Source organism: Macrotis lagotis, chromosome 2 (genome assembly GCF_037893015.1).
Source record: "Macrotis lagotis isolate mMagLag1 chromosome 2, bilby.v1.9.chrom.fasta, whole genome shotgun sequence".
Taxonomy (NCBI): Eukaryota; Metazoa; Chordata; class Mammalia; order Peramelemorphia; family Peramelidae; genus Macrotis; species Macrotis lagotis.
In genome coordinates, this window is record NC_133659.1 from 220,841,450 (window position 1) to 220,866,476 (window position 25,027).

At 36.8% G+C, this 25,027-nt stretch overlaps 1 protein-coding gene and 2 pseudogenes across 3 annotated transcripts in view; all 3 read right to left on the reverse strand.

Annotated features, from left to right (window-relative positions):
- ANAPC11 (anaphase promoting complex subunit 11) overlaps positions 1 to 25,027 on the reverse strand; it is a 26,856-nt gene continuing 1,829 nt past the window's right edge. For all 3 annotated transcript variants that reach the window (XM_074224876.1, XM_074224877.1, XM_074224878.1), the window contains exons 3-4: positions 23,769 to 23,895; positions 1 to 628 (exon numbers count right to left, since the gene is read on the reverse strand). In XM_074224876.1, the coding sequence (XP_074080977.1) occupies positions 483 to 628; positions 23,769 to 23,877 (255 nt within the window). In that variant the 5' untranslated portion in view covers positions 23,878 to 23,895 and the 3' untranslated portion in view covers positions 1 to 482. The remainder of the gene's footprint in view (positions 629 to 23,768; positions 23,896 to 25,027) is intronic.
- LOC141514235 (elongation factor 1-alpha 1 pseudogene) lies at positions 5,034 to 6,005 on the reverse strand (annotated as a pseudogene).
- On the reverse strand, positions 6,005 to 9,050 carry LOC141514236 (elongation factor 1-alpha 1 pseudogene; annotated as a pseudogene).

The window sequence follows — 25,027 nt, forward strand, 5'->3', positions numbered from 1 at the left end:
TGATGTTTCACAGAAATGTTTATTTATGAGTATTTTCATATCAAGACACATCAAAGATTTATAAACCTATCAAGTGAAGAACTGGGAGCCCCAGGGGCCTTTAGCAAGGCTCAAATAGTTTAATGAGTTTTAGTTCTCAAGATAAAAAGTTTCAACACTGTCAATGGAAAAAAACAAAATCAAGTCCTGTCTTCTTTCCAACCCTCTAATAATCAAAGAAGACTAATCCTGTAAACCATTCCAACTTCTATCCACTACAACAGAGGGTTGAAACACATGATAGGTGGAAAAGTGACTGTGTGCCCACCTTGTTCCCCCATGTCCTTCCTATTATGTGGGTGGTCTCAAGGTTCCTGTTAAAAGGACCAAAGCCTACAGGAGTATAAAAAAATGACCCCTTTTTTTGGCTTGGGATCTAAAAGCCCCAAGGTTACAGAGTTCTTCACCACATGACAGGTAGAAGATATCACAGAAGGTATCAGTCACTCCTTGAATTTCCATTCCTGTCGACACATGGGACAATGCTGCTGTACTTGTTGAGAATTAAGCCACTTGAGAATGCAGTGCATGTGAAAACAGTGTGAGCACTGTCCCCAGACAAGGGGGCAATCATCCCCAGGCACCTTACCTGTCATTAAAAAAAAGAAAAATTAGATGGGAAGAAGCAAGTTTGTCATCTAAAGTAATAATTTACTGACTATAATAAATTCAACAATGTTATTCTTTTATCTTTAATTCAAACATTTATTGTTTACTATGTACAAAGCAAGCATATCCTTTTAAACTGAGACTACATGAGAGCCCAGTTCCCAATCAAGCTTTTTTTTGCAGACAGAAATTCCATATACTCTAAAGTAAGTTATTAAGAAATGAGAAATCTTGCCTCTGCTTTAAATTCAGAGCTACTATATTACTCCACCTAGAAATTGGAGAAAATCTTTTAGCCCTATCTTCTTAGTATGTTCTGGAGAATAAACTACAAATGCAAATAAATAAATTAACAAGGAAAAATAATATTACAATGGGGCTTTAAGAGATCATTGAAGAATTTCTTTGGTTCTGATTTTCCCTCATTCATAGAAATTCCATGTTTTTCTCCTCCATCTCTAGGAACAGGATGGTAGGTTAATAACAATGATAGGTTGAAAGAGTTGAGGCAGTTTATGTGAAGAAGAAAGACTTTGTAGGTGACTGGATAGCACATTTCAAAAGCACATTTAGGTTTGGCATAAGAAAAAATTTCCTAGTGATTTTTTTAACATTCAAAAGTGAAATGGTGACATTGAAAAGTTGGAAAATCAAAATTAATGCAGCTAAGATATCTAGATCTAATACATTATATGGAATTAACAGGTCAAAGAATATAAACAAAAATTCTCAAAAACACTGCATATATATTTTATATATATATATGAAATATTGTTTCTAATCACTTAGGAGAAATGCAAATAATAAATGAAACCACCAATTTTCTTCAGAAAGATAAGGGACTGTGGTACAAAATGTGACTATGATGGTCAAATAATGTTAATTGGATGCTTTTGCAATCTCTTGAGCCCCAATACAATCATTCATTTTTTTCTGTTATTTCAGTTTTTAGTTATTTTCTACAAAATGCCTACTAGATATTTCAAATTAGAGGTCCCACGGATAGCTCAAATTTAACATTACCAAATAGAAACCACCATCCCCATGCTCCCTCTCCTTTCCCCTCCAAATCCACCTCTCTTCCAAATTTTATTTTTGCTGTTGAAGAAACTACCCACCCAGATTAGACACCTGTATTAACTTTGACCTTTACTTTTTTCTCATTCCATAAATCCATTCACCTATCAAATCTCCAAGATATCTCAAATTCCCACCTCTTCTCTCTAATCCATACAAAATAGGTGTCAAAATGGATTAAAGATGAGTCTGTAGTCAGGAAGACCTGGGTTCAAAACTGACCTGACTTTCACTAGCTACACAACTCTAGACAAGTCATGTTATCTGTTTTTGTTAGTTTCATCAATTGTAAAATGAGGATTGTAATAGCCCCAACCTCAAAGGGTTGTGAAGATCAAAAGAACTAATAATTGTAAAAAATCTTAGCATAGTGGGTGTGTGTGTGTGTGTGTGTGTGTGTGTGTGTGTGTGTGTGTGTGTGTTGACAAATTTTATTCTTAAATTCAGATCTAACTCCAGTGGTTCCTATTGCTGCTGGAATCAAATTTAAAATCTGTTAGATATATAAAACACTTCACAGTGTTGGTCCAAACAACCTGTCTAGCTTTGTTATATATTACTCAATGCACTGTAACAATCCAGTCAAATTACCTTTTTTTCTGTTCCTCAGTTAGGATACTCCCATCTCCCATCTCCATGCCCTTTTCTGATTCTCTTCCATGTGTGAAATATATTCCCTTCAGCTCAAGTGTCACCATTTTCATGAAACCTTTCCTGATTTCCCCCAGCTCCCAGTATCAAATTTGTTTTCATTATACCCTCATTATACATGGTCTCCCTCTTATAAAATATAAGCAAGTATTCCTTTCTAATCTTTGTATATCTAGTATTACTCTTAACAACTGTCTGGCTAGAACATTTGCTGATTTGATTTTTCTTTGTTAAAAGGGAAATCTCACTGAGGATGTGTGATACTGATTATAATGTAAAAATTAAAGCATCAATAAAACTTTTTTTAAAAAAATCAAAGATATTGCCACTGGATTCTTTGAACACTGAAGGTCTTCAAACTGACAACTCATTTGGAATGCTGAAGAAAGGATTTCCTACTTAATACAAGAATCCTTCCAACTGAGTTTCTATGAAACCTCAAGAAATACCTCTGGTTGGGGGTCCTGGTTTCCTGATTCCTAATTTTTGTCAATTTTATCTCAAAAAGCAAAACCATTTCCTCTGTCAAGGGAACCACAACCTCATAGCCCCCTCAGGCTTGGAAATCCAGGTGTTCTTGGCCCCTTACAAAGCCAACCCCCATCCAGATCCAATTTTGCCAAAGCCTGTCAATTTCATCTCTACAACAACTCTCAAGTATGTCTCCTCTCCCACATGGTCTTCATCACCTCACACCTTGAACATTTCAATAGTCCGATGCTGGGTTGGTCCGGAGTTTTTTCTTCTCCAACCTAACTTCCATTCAGCTACTAGAGATTTTTTAAAAACACAGGAATGTCTTAATCATTCCTCTACTCAATAAACTCCAAAGGTTCCCTTCTCATCTTCAAGAGCAAATCTTTTGTTTGACGTTCCAAGTCCATAACCTAGCACATATCCTAACCCTTCCTAGAATTCCTCAAACAAGACAACTTAATTTCTTAGTTCCAGACATTTTCTCTGATTGTCTTCATGCCTACAATGCTCTTTCCTCCTGGGTTCCTACAAGTCCCAGCTAAAAAACCATCTAATGAAGAAAGATTTTCCCCATTCCTCCAAATTCTAATGCCTTCTCTTTTCTATCTTTTTAAAAAAAAATTATTTAAAGCAATGGGATCAAGTAATTTGCCTAAGATTACACAGCTAGGCAATTATTAAGTGACTGAGGCCACATTTGAACTCAGGTCCTCCTGACTCTAGGGCTGGTGCTCTATCCATTGTACCACCTAGCTGCCCTTTCCTATCTATCTTGTTTTTATATACCTCTCAGCACACACACACAGAATATGCTCAATAAATGCCTGGTTGTGAAAACAGAATTTTCTTCAAGAGTGCAAATTATTGTTCTGAGTTTTAGAACAGTTATATAGAGCCAATGTAGTCCCACTGGTAACTCATAAATAATATTGAGACTGAAATAAAGAGTAATCTTCAGGGAAAACAAAAGAGAAGAAGCAAGTCTTTTTAATCAAGTCTACGAGTGACTGTCCACTGGGATCTCAAAGACTCTTTTTCTTATCCAGGGTGCCAGAAAGAAAGAATGTCCTGGATCTTATGAAACAGATCACAAGAGACTGAGGAGTAGGAGACTATTCTTAGTTAACTATTAAGTCTTTTTCATAGGTATATATTATTGTCTCTCCACACTATATTTCTGTGATATCCCCCACTCTGCCTACTGCAATACTGAATTCTGTATCCAAGGAATATAAAAATGATGTTGATGCCAGATATCTTTTTTATTACAATTTTTTATTTTTATTGATTCATTTTTCCAATTATATATATAAAGATAATTTCTGATATTCATTTTTGTTAAGTTTTCTCCCTCAGACCCTTCCCTCTTCCTCTGCCCTAAGATATCAAATAATCAAATATGTTTTATATGAACAATTATGTTACAAATATTTCCTTATTATTCAAGCTGTGAAAGAATAAGAAAAAAAAGGAAAACCGTAAGAAAGAAAAAACAAAATTAAAAAAAGTGAAAATAGAATTCTTTGGTCTGCATTCAGACCCCACAATTCTTTAGCTGGATGTGGATAGCATTTCCATTCTTTTTGGAAGTTCTCTTTGATCACAGTTGTTATTGAATACCATGTTCTCCTGATTCTGCTCAATTTTTTAAATTTTTTTTTTAATGTTTTTGCAAGGCAAATGGGGTTAAGTGGCTTGCCCAAGGCCACACAACTAGGTAATTATTAAGTGTCTGAGGCCGGATTTGAACTCAGGTATTCCTGACTCCAGGGCCGGTGGCTCTATCCACTGCGCCACCTAGTTGCCCTAATTCTGCTCAATTTACCAGTATCAGTTCATATAACTCTTTCCAGGTTTTTCTGAAATCTGCCTACTCATCATTTCCTTTCTTTTCTTTTTTTCCACATTAAACTGTTTTAATGGTCTCAAAATTCTGTGACAGATTTTTGGTCAGGTTGGTTCCATTTAAAAATTATTGATTTTAAAATCTATTAACTTAAAACTGTCATGAAACAAATGATCCACAAAAACATTACTTTCCTCCTGAAGCTTTTACAATGCACTGTAATCATTAACCAGTCTTTTACTATTAAACTTAAATGGCCAATTGAGACAAACAGTTCTGAGACCATTCTTCCACCACTGATTAAGACTGGGGTGGCAGGTGTTGTACAGAATATTCACTTAGCCTTCTGGGAAGATTTTGTGACCTTGCCAGCTCCAGCAGCCTTCTTGTCAACTGCCTTGATGACACCAACTGCAACAGTCTGCCTCATATCATTGACAGCAAAACAACCCAGAGGAGGCTAATCAGAGAAGCTCTCCACACACACACATGGGCTTGCCTGAGACCATGTCGATGGCAGCATCACCAGATTTCAGGAATTTAGGACCATTTTCCAGCTTCTTACCAGATGATGATTAATCTTCTCCTTCAGTTCGGCAAACTTGCAAGCAGTGTGGGCAGTGTGACAATTCAGAACAGGTGCACAGCCAGCACTAATTTGGCCTGGATGGTTCAGGATAATGACCTGTGCAGTGAAGCCAGCAGTTTCCATAGATGGGTCATTCTTGCTATCATCAGCCATGTTACCACAGCATACATCTTTGACAGACACATTCTTGACATTGAAACCAACATTATCCCCAGGCAGAGCTTCATGGTGCACTTCAACAGATTTTACTTCAGTTGTAACATTGACTAGGACAAAGGTGACCATTACTCCTGGCTTTACCACATCAGTTTCCACTCAGCCAACAGGTACAGTACCAATACTGCCCATCTTGTAGACATCTTGGAGGGGAAGATGAAGGGGCTTGTCAGTTGAACGAGTTGGAGGCAGGATGCAGTCCAAGGCTTCAAGCAGTGTAGTTCCATTAGCATTGCCATCCTTACAAGTGACTTTCCATCCCTTGAACCAAGGCATATTAGAGTTTGATTCCAGCATATTGTCACCATTCCAACCTGAAATTGGCGCAAAAGCTCCTGTGTCAGGGTTGGGGTCAATTTTCTTAAAACAGGTACTGATGGGGCAGCTACGTGGTGCAGTGGATAGAGCACTGGCCCTGGAGTCAGGAGTACCCGAGTTCAAATCTGGCCTCAGACAATAATTACCTAGCTGTGGGGCCTTGGGCAAGCCATTTAACCCCATTTGCCTTGCAAAAACCTAAAAAAAAAATAAGAGAAAAAAACAGGTACTGACTTCCTTGACAATTTCCTCATTATCTCTTCTGTCTAGAGGCTCAGTGGAATCCATTTTGTTTACACCAACAATCAGTTGTTTTATACCTAGTGTGTAGGCCAGAAGGGCATGCTCACGGGTCTGCCCATTCTTTGAGCTACCAGCTCAATTCACCAATTCACCACCAAATTCACCAATACCAGCAGCAACAGTAAGGACAGCACAGTCAGCCTGATGCCTGCAATCATGTTCTTGATAAAGTCTCTGTGTCCTGGAGTATAAATAATGGTCACATAATGCTTGCTGGTCTCAAATTTCCACAGGGAGATATCAATAGTGATACTACATTCATGTTCAGCCTTCAGCTTATCCAAGACCCAAGCATATTTGAAGGAGCCCTTTCCCATCTCAGTAGCCTCCTTCTCAAACTTCTCAATGGTTCTCTTATCTATTGCATCACATTTGTAGATGAGGTGGCCAGTAGTAGTGGACTTGCCAGAGTCTATGTGTCCAATAATGACAATGTTAATGTGAGTCTTTTTCTTGCCCATTTCTGTGGAGGTTTAGCAATGGTTTTCACAACACCTGTGTCCTGGTGGCAAACCCATTGCAAAAAAGCCTACTCATCATTTCTTATAGAACAATAATATTCCATTATATTCATATAACCACCTGATCAGCCATTCTCCAAATAATTTCTTATCATTATAAAAAAAAAGCTGCTATGAACATATTTGTACATGAAGGTCTTTTTCTCTTTTTTAGTATCTCTTTGGAATACAGACCTAGTAGTGGTATTGCTAGATCCAAGGATGTATACTGATCTGTAAGTCCTTTGCTGACAGATCCTTCTAAGAAATGTCTGAAAAACTTTCCAGTTTCCTAAGTCTTGGTAAAATTAATGTAATAGTTAGCAAAAACTATAGGTTCCTATGATACAAAGTAGAGTGGAAGCAGAACAATTTACAAAACTACCATCCCAACCCTTGGTAAAATGCCTAGAACATAGCAGGTTATTTAAATGCTCACTGAAAACTGATTCAATTAAATATAAGATAGTTTTCAAAGTTAGAAATCCAAGTTATCAACAATCATTTTAAAAATGCCCTAAATGACCTAAAATTAGAGAACTACAAATAAAGAAACCTTGAAGTCTTACTTCATACCCATCAGACTAGCAAAAATGACAAAAAGGGAAAATGAGAGAGAAAACAAGAACACAAGAACACTGTTGGTGGAACTGTGAACTGGTCAAACCATTTTGGAAAACAATTTGAATGAAGGCTCCAAAATTACATACTCTTTGACCCAGTCACACTTTTAGTAGGCAAATACCCCCAAGGAAAGCAAAGAAAGAGGAAAAGGATCTCATCTAAATGTATAAAACTCATTTAGAGCAACATTTCATAGGAATTAAAAATTATAAACAGAAGAAGGGGAGTGGTCCTTTGAATAAGGAATTGCTAATTATGGCATAACTAAAATGTAAATATATATCATGCCATAAGACACAGGTGGAGAAATGGGCTTGAAGTCAGGAGGACCTGAGTTCAAATCCAGCCTCAGATACTCATTAGTTATGTGACCTGTGGAAGTCACTTACCCTTATTGCCTCAGTTTCCTCACCTGAAAGACAAGTTAGATAAGAATAGCAAACTACTCCAGGATCTTTGCCAAGATAACCTCAAATGGGGTCATAAAAAGTCAGTCACAACTAAAAAGAGCCAACAACAATGTCATGTCCTAAGAAAGGGAACAATTACCAAAATGCTAGGTTCCTCTACTGCAAAGTAAGGTAAGAACTAGAAAAATTTATGGAACTACCACTCCAGGATTTAATACAGCACCCCAGCACAGAGTAGGTACTTAAATGCTTGAATTGACTAGATTGGGGGCGGCTAGGTGGCTCAGTGAATAAAGCACTGGCCCTGGAGTCAGGAGTACCTGGGTTCAAATCCGGTCTCAGACACTTAATAATTACCTAGCTGTGTGGCCTTGGGCAAGCCACTTAACCCCATTTGCCTTGAAAAGACCTAAAAATAAAATAAAATATTAAAGCCCTATAAATTGCATTTTGATAGTTTTCATTTTTTCAGTTAAGTATTTGTGTACATCCCTCCCAACATTACCACCCCAATTGATAAAATAAGTTTTTTCTCTATGTTATCATTGTATAAATTATTCTCATTCATGCTTAGCAGTTCATAGATATCTCTACCAGATACCCCTATTATAGTACTTTGATATTAGTTTCTATTTTTCCCTTTCTTTTTTTTTAATTTAATATTTATTTATTCTCATTTTGTACAAATTTTTTATATATAAATAAAATATTCTTGCTTAAGAGTAAACAAAATACCCCCTCCCCCAAAAAATATAGACTTGCTTGAGCGATAAAATAAAGGGGAGAGAAAAAATTAAAATTAAAAAATAATAGTAATAATTGTAGGTATGTCCAGGTGGCGCAGTAGACGGAGCACCAGCCCCGGAGCCAGGAGCATCGGAGCCCACATCCGGCCCCGTACACCCAACAATTACCCAGCTGTGTGACATACAAGCCACCCCAAACCCACTGCCCTGCAAAAACCAAAAAAAAGAAAAAAGACCCAAAATAAAATAAAATAGTAATAATAGTAGGGGCGGCTGGGTGGTGGATAGAGCACTGGCCCTTGAGCCAGGAGCACCCGGGTCCAAATCCCATCTCAAACATCCAACAATCACCCTGCTATGCAGCCCCAGGCAGGCCACCCAGCCCCATTTGCCCTGTACCACCCCCCCCAAATAATAATAAAAAATGTGCTTCAGTCTGTGTTCCAATACCACCAACTCTGTCTAAGGTGGATCACATTCTTTATGATAAGTCCATGGCAAAAGTTACTTCCATATTTTTCCACCATTGCCATTGCTGATTGCAACTCCCTCCTTTAGTATTTCTCCACTACCATGTATTATATTTTCTCTCTCCTTTCACTCTGACTCTGCTGTAGGGTAGCTGAGTGGTGCAGTAGACAGACCCCCCAGCCCTGGGGCCAAGAGGCCCCAAGCCCCCATACCACCCCTTAGGCCCAGCATCCACCTGGCCCTATGGTCCCAGACAGGCCATCCAATCCCAGCCCCTTGCAAGAAGTAAAAAAGAAAATGTGTTATATCTGACCATTCTCCCCCCATGGTCCATCCTTTCCTCTTTCATTCACATCCCCACCCCTTCCCCCTGTCCCCCTCTCTCCTTCTTACTCCAGATGTTTATACCCCATTGAATATATATGCTGTTTCCTCTCCTAGCCATGTCTGATGAGAGCGAAGGTTCCCTCATCCCCCCCTCACCTTCTCCCCTTCTATATCATTGCAATAGCTTATTCTAATCAAGAAAAATCTTATTGTATGAAATATCTTGGCCTATTCCCCCTCTACTTTTTCTTTCTCCCATTACATTTCCCTTTTTTCTATTGACTCCATTTTTGCACCATATTTTATCTTCAAATTCAGCCTTCTCCTGTGCTTCAACTATAAAAGCTCCTTCTACCTGCTCTGTTAATTGAGAAGGTTCATGAGTATTATCAGTATCATTTTTCTATACAGGAATACATGCAGTTCATCATCATTATTTTCCCTCATATTTTCCCCTTCTCCAATCTCCATGCTTCACCTGAGTCCTATATTTGAAGATCAAACCTTCTGTTCAGCTCTGGCAATTCCAACAGGAACATTTGAAATTCCCCTGGTTCACTGAAAGTCCATCTTTTTCCCTGGAAGAGGACATTCAGCCTTGCTGGGTAGTTGATGCTTGGTTGCATTCTAAGGTCTTTTGCCTTCCCGTATATTATATTCCAAGCCCTATGAGCTTTTAATGTAGTTGCTGCTAAGTCCTGTATGATCCTGACTGCAGCTCCAGGGTATTTGAACTGTGTCCTTCTGGCTGCTTGTAATATTTTCTTTGACTTGGGAGCTCTGGAACTTGGCTACAATATTCCTGGGGGTTGGTTTTTTTTATCTCTCGGGGAGATTGGTGGATTCTCTCCATTTCTATTTTCCCCTCTGCTTCTAGGATATCAGGGCAATTTTCCTGTAGTAATTCTTTGAAAAATGATGTCAAGGCTCTTTTCCTGATCATGACTTTCAGGTATTCCAATAATTTTTAAATTACCTTTCCTAAGTTTGTTTTCTATATCAGTTGTTTTTTTTCAATGAGATGCTTCACATTTTCTTCTAATTTTTCATTCTTTTGGGTTTGAAGTATTGAGTCCTGATTTCTCGTAAATTCAGCAATCTCCCCGAGTTCTATTCTTTGTCTGAAGGATTTATTTTCCTCAGAGAGCTTTCTTATCTTTTTCCAGCCGGCCAATTTTGCTTTTTAAAGCATTCTTCTCCTCAGTAACTTTTTGAACTGTTTTATCCATTTGACCTAAGCTAGTTTTTAGCATGCTATTTTCTTCAGCATTTTTTTGGATTTCCTTGACTAAGCTGCTGACTTCATTTTCATGTTTTTCCTGCATCTCTCTCATTTCTTTTCCCAGTTTTTCTTCTAACTTTCCCTCATTTGATTTTCAAAGTCTTTTTTGAGCTCTGTCACAGCCTGAGCCCAATTTCTGTTTTTCTTGGAGTCTTTAGATGCAGGAGCTTGTGCTTCCTCATCTTCAGACCAAGTGTTTTGATCCTTCTTGGTATCACAGGCAAAATATTTATCAAATGGTGTTCCTCTTTTTTTCTCTGCTTGATCATTTTCCCAGCCTGAGCCTGGTTTTGGGGTGCTTCCTGAGCTTTTGGGACACTCCCACAAGGATCTCAGTGTGTGAGGCTCTGTCTTCCCTCCTGGTCTGTGAATGTCAATAATAGGCCCCCTCTGCCATGGGGCTGAGGTGGGGGGTCCCTGCTGTTCAATGGGAGTCCTAGACTGCGATCAGGATCTGAATGTGGTCAGAACCCCAGTGTCCTGTTCCAGGGGCAAAGCTCTGCAGCCTCTCCACTCCCCTCCCTAGGTTCAATGGGCTCATGCCCTGGGGGCTCATGCTTACTGGCTCCACCTGCTTCTGTTTCTTGGATCTGGGCTACCCTGGCCAGGCTGCTCACTGTGTGTCCTGAGGGCTGGGCTTCACATGCTCCCTCTGGCAGAGATTCCCCCCTCCCCCAAGTTGTGCCAGGTGCTCCCTGGGGTATAGGTCAGGAAACTCCCTCGCTGCTGTGTGCCACAGTTCCCAGCACCCTGGGGCTGCCTCTGGGAGGCTGAAGTTCTTTCGCTCTGGCAGGCTGCCCCTCCAACCCCTGAAGCAGAACCTTTCTGCTCTTTTCCAGGTTACCTTGAGTAGAAGAACTGCCTCACTGGGTCCCTCTGTGGGTTCTGTCTCTTGAAAATTTAGTTAGGGTCCTTAGTTTGTAAGTTTTATGAGATAGCAACTAAGAGAAGATCCTCTCTTGTTGCCATCTTGGCTCTGCCCCCAAAATGACCTTGATATTGGTTTCTGTGCTCAAGGAGCTTATGTTCTAATGGATGAGCTAAACATGAAAATGACTGTTTACATACAAGATATGTACAGAATAAATAGAAGATAATCTCAGAAGGGGAAGGCATAGTAGCTAAGAGAAGCTGGCTTCCTTCAGTTTCCAGCTACAATTCTACCTATTTCCCCATTCCTCTTAATTCTAGTCTTTTCTCTCTGTTAATTATCCCTAATATAACCTGTATATAGCTTGTTTGTATATTTTAGTTGCATGTTGTCTTGCCTATTGGACTGTGAGCACTTTGAGAGCAAAGACTGTTTTTCCCCCTTCTTTGTATCCCCAGAAAAGTACCTGATATATGGAAGGCTTTTAAAATTTACTGACTTGACTGACTAGGAACTGTATCTTGCAGAAGGTGAGATCTGAGCTGGATCTTGAAGGAAGTCAAAGAAATTAAAAGGAGGTGAAAAGAGAGGGCTTTCTAGGCACTAGGGACAGTCAGAAAGGATGTGCTATGTTGTTTGAGGTACAAGTAGGCTATGTCAGTAGAGGGAAAGAGATGAAGTGTAAAACATATTGGAAAGGTAGAAAGAAGCTTGTGAATGGCTTTATTTGTTATTTGCTTTTTGTTTTTTGCAAGGCAATGGATTTAAGTGACTTGCCCAAGTTCACACAGCTAAATACATATTAAATATCTGAGGCTGAATTTGAACTCAGGTCTTCCTGACTCCAGGGTCAGTGCTGTATCCATTGTGCCACCCAGGAGCTCCTGTGAAGGTAGACATTATATTTGATCTTGGAGGTAATAAGGAACAATGAGAGTTTACAAGTATCTAGAGAGCACTGTAGTGACAGTGAGATCTATGCTTTAGGGAAATCACTCTGGCAATTAGGTGAAAGGGAAGACTAATAATGTTCTAGGGAAAAGGTATTTAGATGGTGCAGGCCTGGACTAAAGAAGTGAGGTGGGGGGGTGAGGAGATAAGGGAGGGGAAAGTATTAGGTTCATTTTGATTTACAAGTGAATTCTACCAGCTAATCAACTAATTCCAATATTAAATAAATTATATGGAATAATAGGTAAAAAAGGAGTCTTACCAAATTCATTTTATGAAATCAATATGGTGCTGATAACTAAACCAGGAAGAGAAAAACAAAGAAATTTATAGACCAATTTCACTAATGACTATGGATGCAAAAATTCTAAATAAAATACTATCTAGGGGCGGCTAGGTGGCATAATGGATAAAGCACCGGCCTTGGAGTCAGGAGTACCTGGGTTCAAATCCAGTCTCAGACACTTAATAATTACTTAGCTGTGTGGCCTTGGGCAAGCCACTTAACCCCATTTGCCTTGCAAAAAAAAAAAACTAAAAAAAAAAACCCCAAAACCCCATAAAATACTATCCAGGAGACTACAGCAACATATTACTGAGGTTATACATTGTGACCCAAGTGGTATTTATACCAAGAATGCAAGGGTGATTTACCATAAGGAAAACTATTAACATAATTGATTTTATCAATAATAAAAGTAACAAAAATGATTATATCAATAGATACAGTAAAAGCTTTTAATAAAATGAAACATTCATTTCTATTAAAAATACTTGAAAGGGGGTGGCTAGGTGGCATAGTGGATAAAGCACTGGCTTGGAGTCAGGAGTACCTGGGTTCAAATCTGGTCTCAGGCACTTAATAATTACCTAGCTGTGTGGCCTTGGGCAAGCCACTTAACCCCATTTGCCTTGCAAAAACATAAAAAAAAAAATACTTGAAAGAACAGATATAAAGGAATTTTTCCTTAAAATGATACAAAGCATCCACCTAAAACCATCAGCAATTTGTAATAGGGAATAAGGTAGCCTTTCCAATAAGATCAGGAGTGAAATGAGGATGCCCATTGTTGCCAATATCACTCAATATTGTATTAGAGGTGCTAGCAAAAGAAATTAAGAGAAGAAAAGAAATTGAAGGAATCAGAACAGGCAATGAGGTAATAAAACTATCTCTTTTTTGACAAATGATATGATGATATACTTGGAAAATCCTAATGATACAACTAGAAAGTTAGTAAAACAATAATTTCAGCAAAGTAGGAGCATATAAAATAAACCCATATAATCAATAGCATTTCTATGTCACCAACAAGACCCTGAAAGAAGAGATGGTAAGAGATACCTCATTTAAAATAACTACAGACAAAGACTGACGGAGTGCTATCTGTGGGGTGGGGGTGGGAAGCAAGATTGGGGGAAAATTGTAAAACTCAATAATATCTTTAATAAAAATTTAAAAAAATTTAAAAAATAAAATAAAATAACTACAGACAAGCATAAAATATCTGGGACTATACCCCTCAACACAAACCTAGGAACCACATGAACATAACTAAATACTTTTTATATAAAGTCAGATTAAATTAAAGAAATATTGTTGGGGCGGCTAGGTGGCATAGTGGATAAAGCACCAGCCTTGGAGTCAGGAGTACCTGGGTTCAAATCTGGTCTCAGACACTTAATAATTACCTAGCTGTGTGGCCTTGGGCAAGCCACTTAAACCCATTTGCCTTGCAAAAAAAACCTAAAAAAAAAAAGGAATATTGTTCATAGGCAGAACCAATATAATAAAAATGACAATTTTATCTAAAAAAAATATTTATTCAATGACATTGAAGCAGGGGAACTCTGGACCCTACTTCAACATTATATTTAAATTATCAAAAAATTATTTTACTGAGCTAGAAAAAAAAACGAAATTAAATTGGAAAAACAAAAGGAATTGATGGAGAAAAAACAAAGGAAAACTGTTTAGCGGTACACATCTTAAACTATACGATATGGTGGTAATTATCAAAACTATCTAGTACTGACAAAGAAATAGAAAAATAAATCAGTGGAACTGGGTAGATACATAATACACAGCAGCAAATATGTATTTGTTACCTTGTGTTTGACAAATGTAAAAATTTACACTTTTGAAGTAAGAATTCATTATTTGGTTTAAAAAAATGTTGGGGAAGCTGGCAAGCAGTCTGGCAGAAATTAGACACAGACCAATATCTCCTACCATTTACTAAGATAAGGTCAAAAATGGATATGTGACCTGAATATAAAAGAAGATTATTATTATAAGAAAATTAAAAGAACACAGAACATATCATATCTATCATATTTATGGATAGAACAATTTATGAATAAATAGACAGAGAGCAATTACATTAAATTAAATATAAGTTTAATTATATTCATATTTAATTATCTTGCATTTATTTTATGCAATTATATTATTAATTACACATATTATTACATTTATATTGTTCTATTATATGTATATTAAATAAAATCAATGTAGTCAAAATTAGAAGGAAAATAGAAAATCAGGAAAAAAAATTTTATAAACAGTTTCTCAAATAAAGATCTCATATCTCAACTATATAAAGAACTTAGTCAAATATATAAGAATACAAGCCATTCCTCATTTGATAAATGGTCCAAGGATATGAATTGAATTTTTCAATGAAGAAATCAAAATTACATATCATCATATAAAAAATGCTCTAAATCACTATCAATTAGAGAAATGCAAATTAAAACAACTCTAAGATATCATCTTACACCTATCAGATTGGCTAAAATGAAAGAAGAGAAAAATGACAGTTGTTGAAGACGATGTGGAAAAATTCAGACACTAACTCACTAGTGATGGAACTGTGAATTAATCCAACCACTTTGGAGAGCAATCTGCAGGGGTCAGCTGGGTGGCGTAGTGGATAGAACACCAGCCCTGGAGTCGGGAGGACCTGAGTTCAAATCCACCCTCAGATACTTAATAATTGCCAAGCTGTGTGACCTTGGGCAAGTCACCAAACCCCACTGCCTTAAATAAAGAAAAATTTTAAAATATATATTTTTAGTGGTTCTCTTGATAAGTAGTAAAGAACTGGAAATAGAGATGATGGCCATGAACTGGGAATAGCTAAACAAATTGCAGTTGGTATATAACTGATGGAATACTACTGTGCTATAAGAAATAATGAGCAGATTGATTTTAGAAAAAACATGCAAAGACTTGCATGAAATAATCAAAAATGAAGTGAGCAAAATGAAGATAATATTGTATAAAGAAATAACAATATTGCTCTCAGAATAAATGAATAATTAATTCATTCTGAGTATTACAAATACTCAAATCAACTACAAAGGTCTTATGAAGATGTTATCCAAATCCAGAGAAAGAACTGTATTGTATGATTTTATACATATATGTGTTTAATGACAGACTTCTCAAGGGCAGGGAGGAAGGTAAGGGGAAAAAAAGTACATGGGAGAAAACAAAAGAAAACTTAGAAGAACAGAAGACAGGATAACTTTGAAAAAGATGCTGCTTAATGTTTATTCCAAATTTTTCAAAATATGGTAAAATAATGTGAAGTGGAAATTCATGGTTTTATAGTGAATCTTCTTTTTATGCTATGCTACTTAAATGGAATTTTTTTGTCTTTTCATATTTAAGTTAAAAAAAAACACATTACTTGTCAGATAGAAATTTACTTCTTTGCAATTTCTACCTGCTCCATTCTCCTATTTTGCCTTCAATCCTCACAATGTGAATACAAGAGGCAAATGACATCTACTGCCCAACCAATCTGCACAAACTCTAACCTGGAAAAATGGGAAATAATTAAGAGAGGTCAGACATTAAAATGACAAATAGCTGAGAAAGGTTTCCTGTAAATGAGGTTTGGCCAGGAGTAAGCCAGGGACAGTAGACAAAGAAGACAAGACCTGGTGACAGTCATAAAGAAATGCCAGGAGTCAAGAGATGAGGATATCTTCAAGGAAGTCAGTATCATTGGATCAAAAAGTACATGGCAGATACATGGCAGAGGGGGTACAGGGTGTTAAGAAGACTGGGAAGCTTAAGGGCTAGGAATGCCAAAAAGAGGATTTGGAGGTGATAAGAGTCACTACTATTGGATAGGACTGACATGCTCAAACCAGTGTTTTACGAATACCCTCTCCTCTCAAATCCTGCTCAAAGGCAGCCTTGGATTCTGAGCCACAAAGCCTTGGGAATAGTAATGCTCTTGGCCCAGGGTTAGCAGCTACCCCTGGGAAGTAGCCCCTGAAGATGCAAGCCTGCCCACTGCTTTGGCATTATCAACATTAGGAAACAATAGAATTCTATCAGTGGAAATGACACCAAAGAGGCATTACCATTTGCTTTGTCCTTGTCCTTTATAAATGGGATGGAGAACCTTTCCATCTGTCTTTCAGCTTCCTTTGTGTTGCCAATCCCACTCCACCCTTAAACTGCGAGTTCTTTTGAGAGCAGAGTCTGACTTTTGAACCTATACCCCAATTGCCCCGCATAGTTTCTGATAAATGATTTTATTCATTCTCAATGATTTTGAGCATTTTTTTTCACATGGTTCTTTTTAGTTTAGATCTTCTCCCTTGAGAAATGCCTATTCGTATTCCTTGAATATCTGGAGGTAATGAACAAAAAGGTTGAAGATTTCTGTGGGTTTACTTTATACACTGCATTGTTTCTATTAATTTTTCTAGTTGATTAGTTCTTTAAGTCATCATTTCATCTTCCCAAAGCAGTAATTTTGTTTTTTTCTTTCCCCTATATTTATTCCTTCACTTCTTTTATTAATGTCATAGCTTTATCTAGAATTTTTAGAATTACATCAATAATAGTGATGCTAATGGATATAATTGCAGTGGTTCACTATCATAGATAAGGCTCTTAGTTTTACCACATTAAGGAAAAGTCCATTTATTGCTATGCTTTTATAGCATTTTTTTTTGCAAGGCTATGGGTTTCAGTGGCTTATAGCATTTAAATGATGTATTTTATCAAAAGCCTTTTCTGTATCGAATGATATAACTTGATTTCTATTATTTTTGTTATTAATGAGCTATAATATAGTTTTCCTAATAATTCAACTTCAAATTAATCCAACCTAGTCTTATGTTTTTTCTATATGTAGCTTCATCTTTTTATTTAGATTTAGATTTTATTCAATATTTTTGCATTGATATTCACTCCTAATATTGGCCTGTAATTTTCTTTCTCTTCAGTGTCAGAAGTATATGTGGCTTACAGGAGACTGAAAAGATCTCTTTATTTTCTCATTTGCAAAAAAAATTAGGTAATACTGAAGTTAACTGTTATTTGAATGTTTTGTAGAATTCAACTGTAAAGACACTTGACCCTACAGTTTTTTCTTTTGGTAGTTCCTCTATAAGCTCTTTATTTTCTTTTTCTGATATCAGATTATTTAAATTACCTATTTCTTATTGTTCCTCCCTTCTAATACTTTGACCTAATCTTTTTTCACAAAACAAGGTGGAAAAGAAAATATGGTCATACTAAGAATCTGTAATTGAAGTGGTCTGATTCCAAAATTCCACCCTTCCTTTCTTCATCTACTCCAAACTCTATTCATAGGTTCTCATGCTGTTTTCCTTTTGATTAATCCCTTTATGATCTTCCTTCCAATATTGAATACTTAAGTTTATAGTTATATGTATCTTATATGTAGAGATAATTTTGAACATTCGTTTTTGTAAAGTTTTCTTCCTCTCACCTTCCCTCCTCCCACCCTAGGACAGCAAGCAATCTGATATAGGTTATAAATGTACAATCATGTTACACATATTTCCCTATTGGTCAGATTGTGAAAGAATCAGAACAAAAAGGGAAACCAAAAGAGAAAAGCAAAAAATAAAATTAAAAAAGGTAAAGATAGTGCTTTGATGTGCATTCAGATTTCATAATTCTTTCTCTGAATGTCCCTCACCAATTCCTTTTTATTGGGGGGGGGGGTTAAGTGACTTCCCAAGATCACACAGGTCCTCCTGACTCCAGAGCCAGTACTCTATCAACTGCACCACCTAACAACCCCTCCCTTATCATTTTTTTTAGATTTTTTTCAAGGCAATGGGGTTAAGTGGTTTGCCCAAGGCCACATGGCTACGTAACTATTAAAGTGTCTGAGGTCGGATTTGAACTCAGGTACTCCTGACTCCAAGGCCAATGCTCTATTCACTGTGCCACCTAGCCACCCATCCCTTACCAATTCTTAACCTCCCTTTAACCCCATCTCCTTGCCATTGCCTTGTTCACTACTGAGTTTGATATATTTCTCCACCACTTTGTGTTTATATGCTCAACTCTCAAATGACTGTGTTCAAGAGATTCCTCTCCCTCTCTTCCTCCATGTTTCTTCACTCTTCTTATATACTCCAATTGTTCTGACAATAAATTCCTCTCACTTCTTCCTTCATATCTTCCCTTTTCTTAAAACTTGAATATGGAACAAAACCAAATCAGACCCAATATTTTACTTTACTTTCTCTGTGAAACCAAGAGATAATGAGATTTTATATCTTTTTCCTCTTTTAGAATTAAAATCTTTATCAATATTTGATCCTTTCTAATTTTCTGAATGGATTTAACCTTCCTTGATTTCTAGTTTCAAGCTATGATCTTTACATTAGGAAACCTTCAAAGGCCTCTATTCTAGTAGGGTATTTTATTTCTCATAGAATTGTACTGTTTTGTTATGGTAAAGCATTCTTAGTTATAAACCTTTTATTTTTTTTTTAAATGGTACTTCAAGACTTTCTCTCCTTTGGAGTAGTTTCTTTTTAGGGGTTTTTTTTTGCAAGGCAAATGGGGTTAAGTGACTTGCCCAAGGCCTCCCAGCTAGGTAATTAAATGTCTGAGGCAGGATTTGAACTCAGGTACACCTGACTTCAGGGTCAGTGCTCTATCCATTACACCACCTAGCTGCCCCTGGAGTAGTTTCAATGTAAACTTAAGTGATTCCTCCTGAATGTTTTGGCATAGAAATTTTCAATCTGAGGTTTCTTTTGGGAGTTGTCTCACTGACCTATTTTTCAGGTTAGTTGCTTTAATAGCAAATACCTTACATTTTCTTTTGTTTTTAAAAATAGTCTTACTTTTTTCTCATTTTTCTTTTTTATCTAATGGGATCATTGAGTTCCAGTTGCTCCATGATATTTTTCAAAAATTCTACAATTTCAGTAGTTTTCTACTCTCTATCCTAAGTATTATTCTCCTTTCAATTTTTTCTCTTCAGCTCCAATCTCATAATTTCAACTTTAATTGCTTACTTAAGACATTCCTGGAGTCTTTGTGGTCAAGAAGTTTGTTTTTTTTTTTTTCAAAGGCTTTACTTATACTTTTTCCCAAGTTTACCTCATGGATTTCCCCTAGTCCATAGTATTGCTTCACTGTATTTGGCACTTATTTTTGTTTATTTTTTTATCTACAGGCTAAATTTCTACATTGGAACTTTACATTTAGACTCTTGGAGTGGGTTTCTAGGATGTTTTAGGATCTTAGGAAGATCCCAAGTGAATAAAGAAAAACACAAACACAAACACAAACACACACACACTCTCTCTCTCTCTCTCTCTCTCTCTCTCTCTGTCTCCCCCTCCCTCCTTCCCACCTCAGAGATATCACATCACAACATTGACTTTAGGCACCAGTCTGGCTTCATGGCTTTATTCAAAGTTCCCACAGACTTTTGAGAGTTTTCTTTTGCAGTTCTGTCATTTCTTTCTGATTTTCTTAATCATTCTTTCTTCTGATGAATATTAAAAAACTTTTTAAGAGTGTTTGTGGGAAAACCTAAGGTTACTCTAGGACCTTTCTCATAACCAATTTACCTACCAAGTGTTCCCCAAATAGAATATAATCTGGTGAGGGCAGAAAGGTTTCTTATCATAGTACAATAGGATTTAAAAGGAGGAAGGAACTTTAAGAGCTCAATTCCCTCCCATTTTCTCAACTGACAAATGAGAAAACTGAAGCCCAAAGAATCTAAATTATTTGCCCATACCACACAATTAGTAAATTGAACAAAGATTTAAACAAGGCCTTCTAACTCTAAATCCAATTTTTCTTCTACTGCCAACTTTAACCCTAATTACCTCCACAGTTAAGGAGGACTAACTTTGTCTCTGAAGTCTTTGAGGTGTTTGGCCCCTCACCATTCAATGTTATCTAAACTCTGTACACATTAACATCTAGTACAATACCATACAATCAGTAAGTACTTTATAATAAACATTTGTGGAATGAACTCTTATATATTATGACTCAAAATCAGGTTCTGTCTACAAGTTTACTGCTCTTTTTACTAGGTCACAACAGAAGTCAATAATAGAAAAATACCTGCTGTAGTTTTTAACAACTTGCAAGTCTGTCTAGGGGTGGCAGAAGTAGTAGAACAAACTGCTAACTTATCTTACTCATCTTAGGTAAAAACCAGGGTAGAAGAAATAATGATTGTTTCAAACATTACTTACTGTGTGACTCTGGGAAAATCACATAACCTCTTCCCACCTTAAAACTCCATATAAATGTCAATTTTTATTATTTCTGTTATAGACAAATACTTTTTAAGGTGCTAGGATGAAAAGATAAAAAAAAAATATTTTCTCAGTTGTCAAAACTTCATAGCCTGAGCTCATCTTGAATAGTTTTTTAACAGTAAAAGAAGTAGAAGTAGCATACTAAACACATAGGGGGGTCCTCGTGCTAATGAACAATAGTAGGAAAGGGCAGCAAGAGTAAGGGGATAACATAGTAGTCCAGTTTGGCTAAAACAGAAATCACATGAAGGAGAATAAGGCTAGAAAGATAGTCTGAAACACACTGAAGACCTTAATTCTGCTTTGTTTTGTTTTTTAATCAGATTATGCATCAGAAGTTATTTTGATATTAGTGTGAAGGACAGACTGGTAGTTCAGGTTTTGTTTTGTTTTGTTTAGTTTTTGCAAGGCAGATGGGGTTAAGTGGCTTGCCCAAGGCCACACAGCTAGGCAATTATGTGTCTGAGACCGGATTTGAACCCAGGTACTCCTGACTCCAAGGCCAGTGCTTTATCCACTGCACCACCTAGCCGCCCCCAGACTGGTAGTTCAAATGACAGTGACAATAGCCTAAACCAGGTTAGTTACTTTGTGAATAGTGAAGAAGAGATGGATATTAAGAGATAGCTGGAAGATAGAATTGACAGAATTTGATATCTGACTACATATAGTAGATAAGAAAAGGTCAAATATCACTCTGATATTTCTAATATGAAAAGATTAACAACTTTTTTAGTGCATTTGGCATCATTTCAGTTTGATTATAAAAAGTATGCAGGTAACTTCCAAAATTCCTGGCTCACATCCTCAAATGATACACCTAAAATATGGGGGGGGGAGAAAAAATAATATAAAATATGGGGGGGGAGAAAAGAAAATGAAAAACAGAGAGTTTTCTATCAACTAAAGCCTGGAAAGTATTTGCACTGAATTATTAACAGTACTAAATTTCACATTAAGAGATAGGTTCATTATGATTTACAAGTGAATTCTACCAACTAATCAACTAATTCCAATATTAAATAAATTATACAGAATAATAGGTAAAAAAGGAGTCTTACCAAATTCCTTTTATGAAATCAATATGGTGCTGATAACTAAACCAGGAAGAGCAACACAAAGAAATTTATAGACCAATTTCACTAATGACTATGAATGCAAAAATTCTAAATAAAATACTACGTAGGGGCCGCTAGGTGGCGTAGTGGATAAAGCACCGGCCCTGGCGTCAGGAGTACCTGGGTTCAAATCCGGTCTCAGACAATTAATAATTACCTAGCTGTGTGGCCTTGGGCAAGCCACTTAACCCCATTTGCCTTGCCCCCCCCCCCAAAAAAGAGAGAAAGATTGGTCAAGGGGTAGCAACAAAAAGCTGCCCAAGGTCTGAGGAAGGAAAGTTCTGGGAAAACTTCATGAAAGAGATAGTATCTGAACTGGCCTCAAAAGAAGAGAATGGAGAAAGATCAGCATGGAAAATATGCTCAATCTAAATCAGGATAACCTAAGTTTAAAACCTAATTCAGATATTTAGTAGCTATGTGACCCTAGAAAAGTCATTTACCTTCTTTGGATCTTTCTTCTGCATGTATAAAATGAAGGGATTGGACTCAATGACATCTAAGGTCCCTTCCATCTCTATATCTATGGTCCTCCATTGTAGTAGTTTCCATAAGAGAACAAGAGTATGTGGATTCTGTGAGAGGCTTATTAAGTCAAGGAGGGTACTAATTTAGGAAGAAAAGGAGAAGTCAAAAAAAATTTTAAAAAGGAATTGGAGGCAGCTAGGTGGCACAGTGGATATAGCACCAGCCCTGGAGTCAGGAGTACCTGAGTTCAAATCAAGCCTCAGACACTTAATAATTACCTAGCTGTGTGGCCTTGGGCAAGCCACTTAATCCCATTGCCTTGCAAAAAAAAAAGGAATTGGAAAGAAGATAGGGTATAGAAGGACAATTCCCTGGAGGTTATTCTCCTAACTGGAATGAACCAGAGTACTTATTCTCTATCTCAGTAACAGAATCATATAATCACAGCATAAATTATTCAAACAAGCACAGATAAGAAGCCAGCTCTCTTTCTTCAGAGTATCCTTAAAGAGGCCTCCCCTTCATCCTACTCACAGATACCTAGTATCCTTTCCTAATAGGTGACCATGAGCTGGTCTGTTTAGCTCTATAAAACTGTTTCTGACCAGTATTCCATAATCTCTGATGTAAATCATCAAGCTATAGACGATAGAGAGCAGATCTTAAGGATGGTAAGATCTAGTTAAAGTCCCACTTCACTACATAGTGATTGACCTTAGGCTAAATGTTACCCCAAGCAACTTTCTAAGAATATAAATTGCAAAGCAGGGTTTTACATTGTGGCTAGGTGGCACAGTGGATAGAGCAACAGCCCTGGAGTCAGGAGTACCTGAGTTCTAATCCGGCCTCAGACACTTAATAATTACCTAGCTCTGTGGCCTTGGGCAAGCCATTTAACCCCATTTGCCTTGCAAAGAAAAGCTAAAAAAAAAAAAGTTTCTGTCCTAATGAAATCACAGATCTAGTAAAAAAATTCAATAATAACAATACTCATGCTACATATTCCACTCAGTTTTTGTAAGTGTGTCAACTTTCTGAACTGTAAAGTATTATACAAATGTAAATCAGAAAGGCATGGGTCAATAGAAAGAGCATTGGCTCTACAGTCAAGAGAACTGAGAGGCTATCTTTTCTGTCAAAAGTTTGATATGCTACTTTCTTTGCAAAAGCATCATAGTCTTGGTTGACTGTTGAAAATTTCCTTTATACCTATAAAATGAATATAATGAAAAAATCCAAATGAAAATAGTATGAAAGCAAGGGCAGAAGGATGAGACAGATGTACTCACAGTCTGGGCAACAGCCATTAAAAGCCATTCGACAAATACCACAATTCTCATCATTGGCAACCCAAAGCCAGGAGGCTACACCATTCCAACACTTAATCTTAACCTTCATGGTAAGTGAGTTTGTCTCCTAGGAAGGAAAAAGTTTGTTGAATAGATTGGAGAGGACGCCAACTAGAGGAGAGACTGAGTGTGACAATTCATTCCATGTGAAAGTCCTGGGTAAAGACAGCAACTAAGTGTGTTAGTGTCTTTGTTTTTATTCCTCATTCAAGAGACTCAAAATTCAACAAAAAATTTATGGGAACAACAGTATCTTTAAAGAGATATCACCACCAAAGGCATGATCTTTTTGACTTCAAGAAAATTTTGGAGCTCATTAGAAATAGTTATTCCGAGACCTTCAAGGGTTTCACATTCCAATTTTGGTTATTTGTAGATTAATCATCGACAATTGAATGGAAATTTTTGAAAATATGTAGCATAATGTGGAAAACTGCACATGATTTGAATTTGTAAAGAAAACAAAATAATCAGTACTTATAGTATTATTAGTCTATTTAATCATTTACAACCATAAGTATACATATATAAATTTATTATAGTTAAATTTTATTAAAGTTTCCCCTATGTACTTTTGGGAATCACCTTTTCTTTGTCTCTCTACCATCCAAACACAGTCATATGATTTTCTCCTGCAGTGATCACTATATCTTGCTATTTGTAGAAGGAAATCTGTGAAGCAGTCACTGTAGCTCCATGGCAGCTGCAAAATGTGCAAGATACTATTCTTTCTCCTATAGAAATTACAACTTTTTAAAAGATACAGTGTGTTGTTTTGCTTTTTGTATTAAATATAATCTGAACTATTAAAAATAAAAGTTATAACCAGCTATTCTGGTTTTTCATATTCTCATGGATCTGGCACCCAGAATGCCAATGTTGAGGATGACTAGACCTTCATCTACTTGAAGTTCAAAAATACAAAGGCCTTCCCCAGAGAAGATTCACCTTCCCTGTTCTTTCTTGTTAAGAAACAAGCCTGACATTTCCAAGAAGCATTGAAAAAATTTAAAAGGACAAAGGGGAAACAGAGAGCTACCTACTTGATAGGAATTTGATTTTATGATTCACTAAGCCTTTCCTAAGGTCTTTTTTGAAAAGCACAAAAGTTTTCAATTGTTTTTAACTTCCACTTTTTAAAACATGCTATACAGCAGTCTTGGGAAGTGTGTATAAGATACAGCTCAGGGAAACTTTCA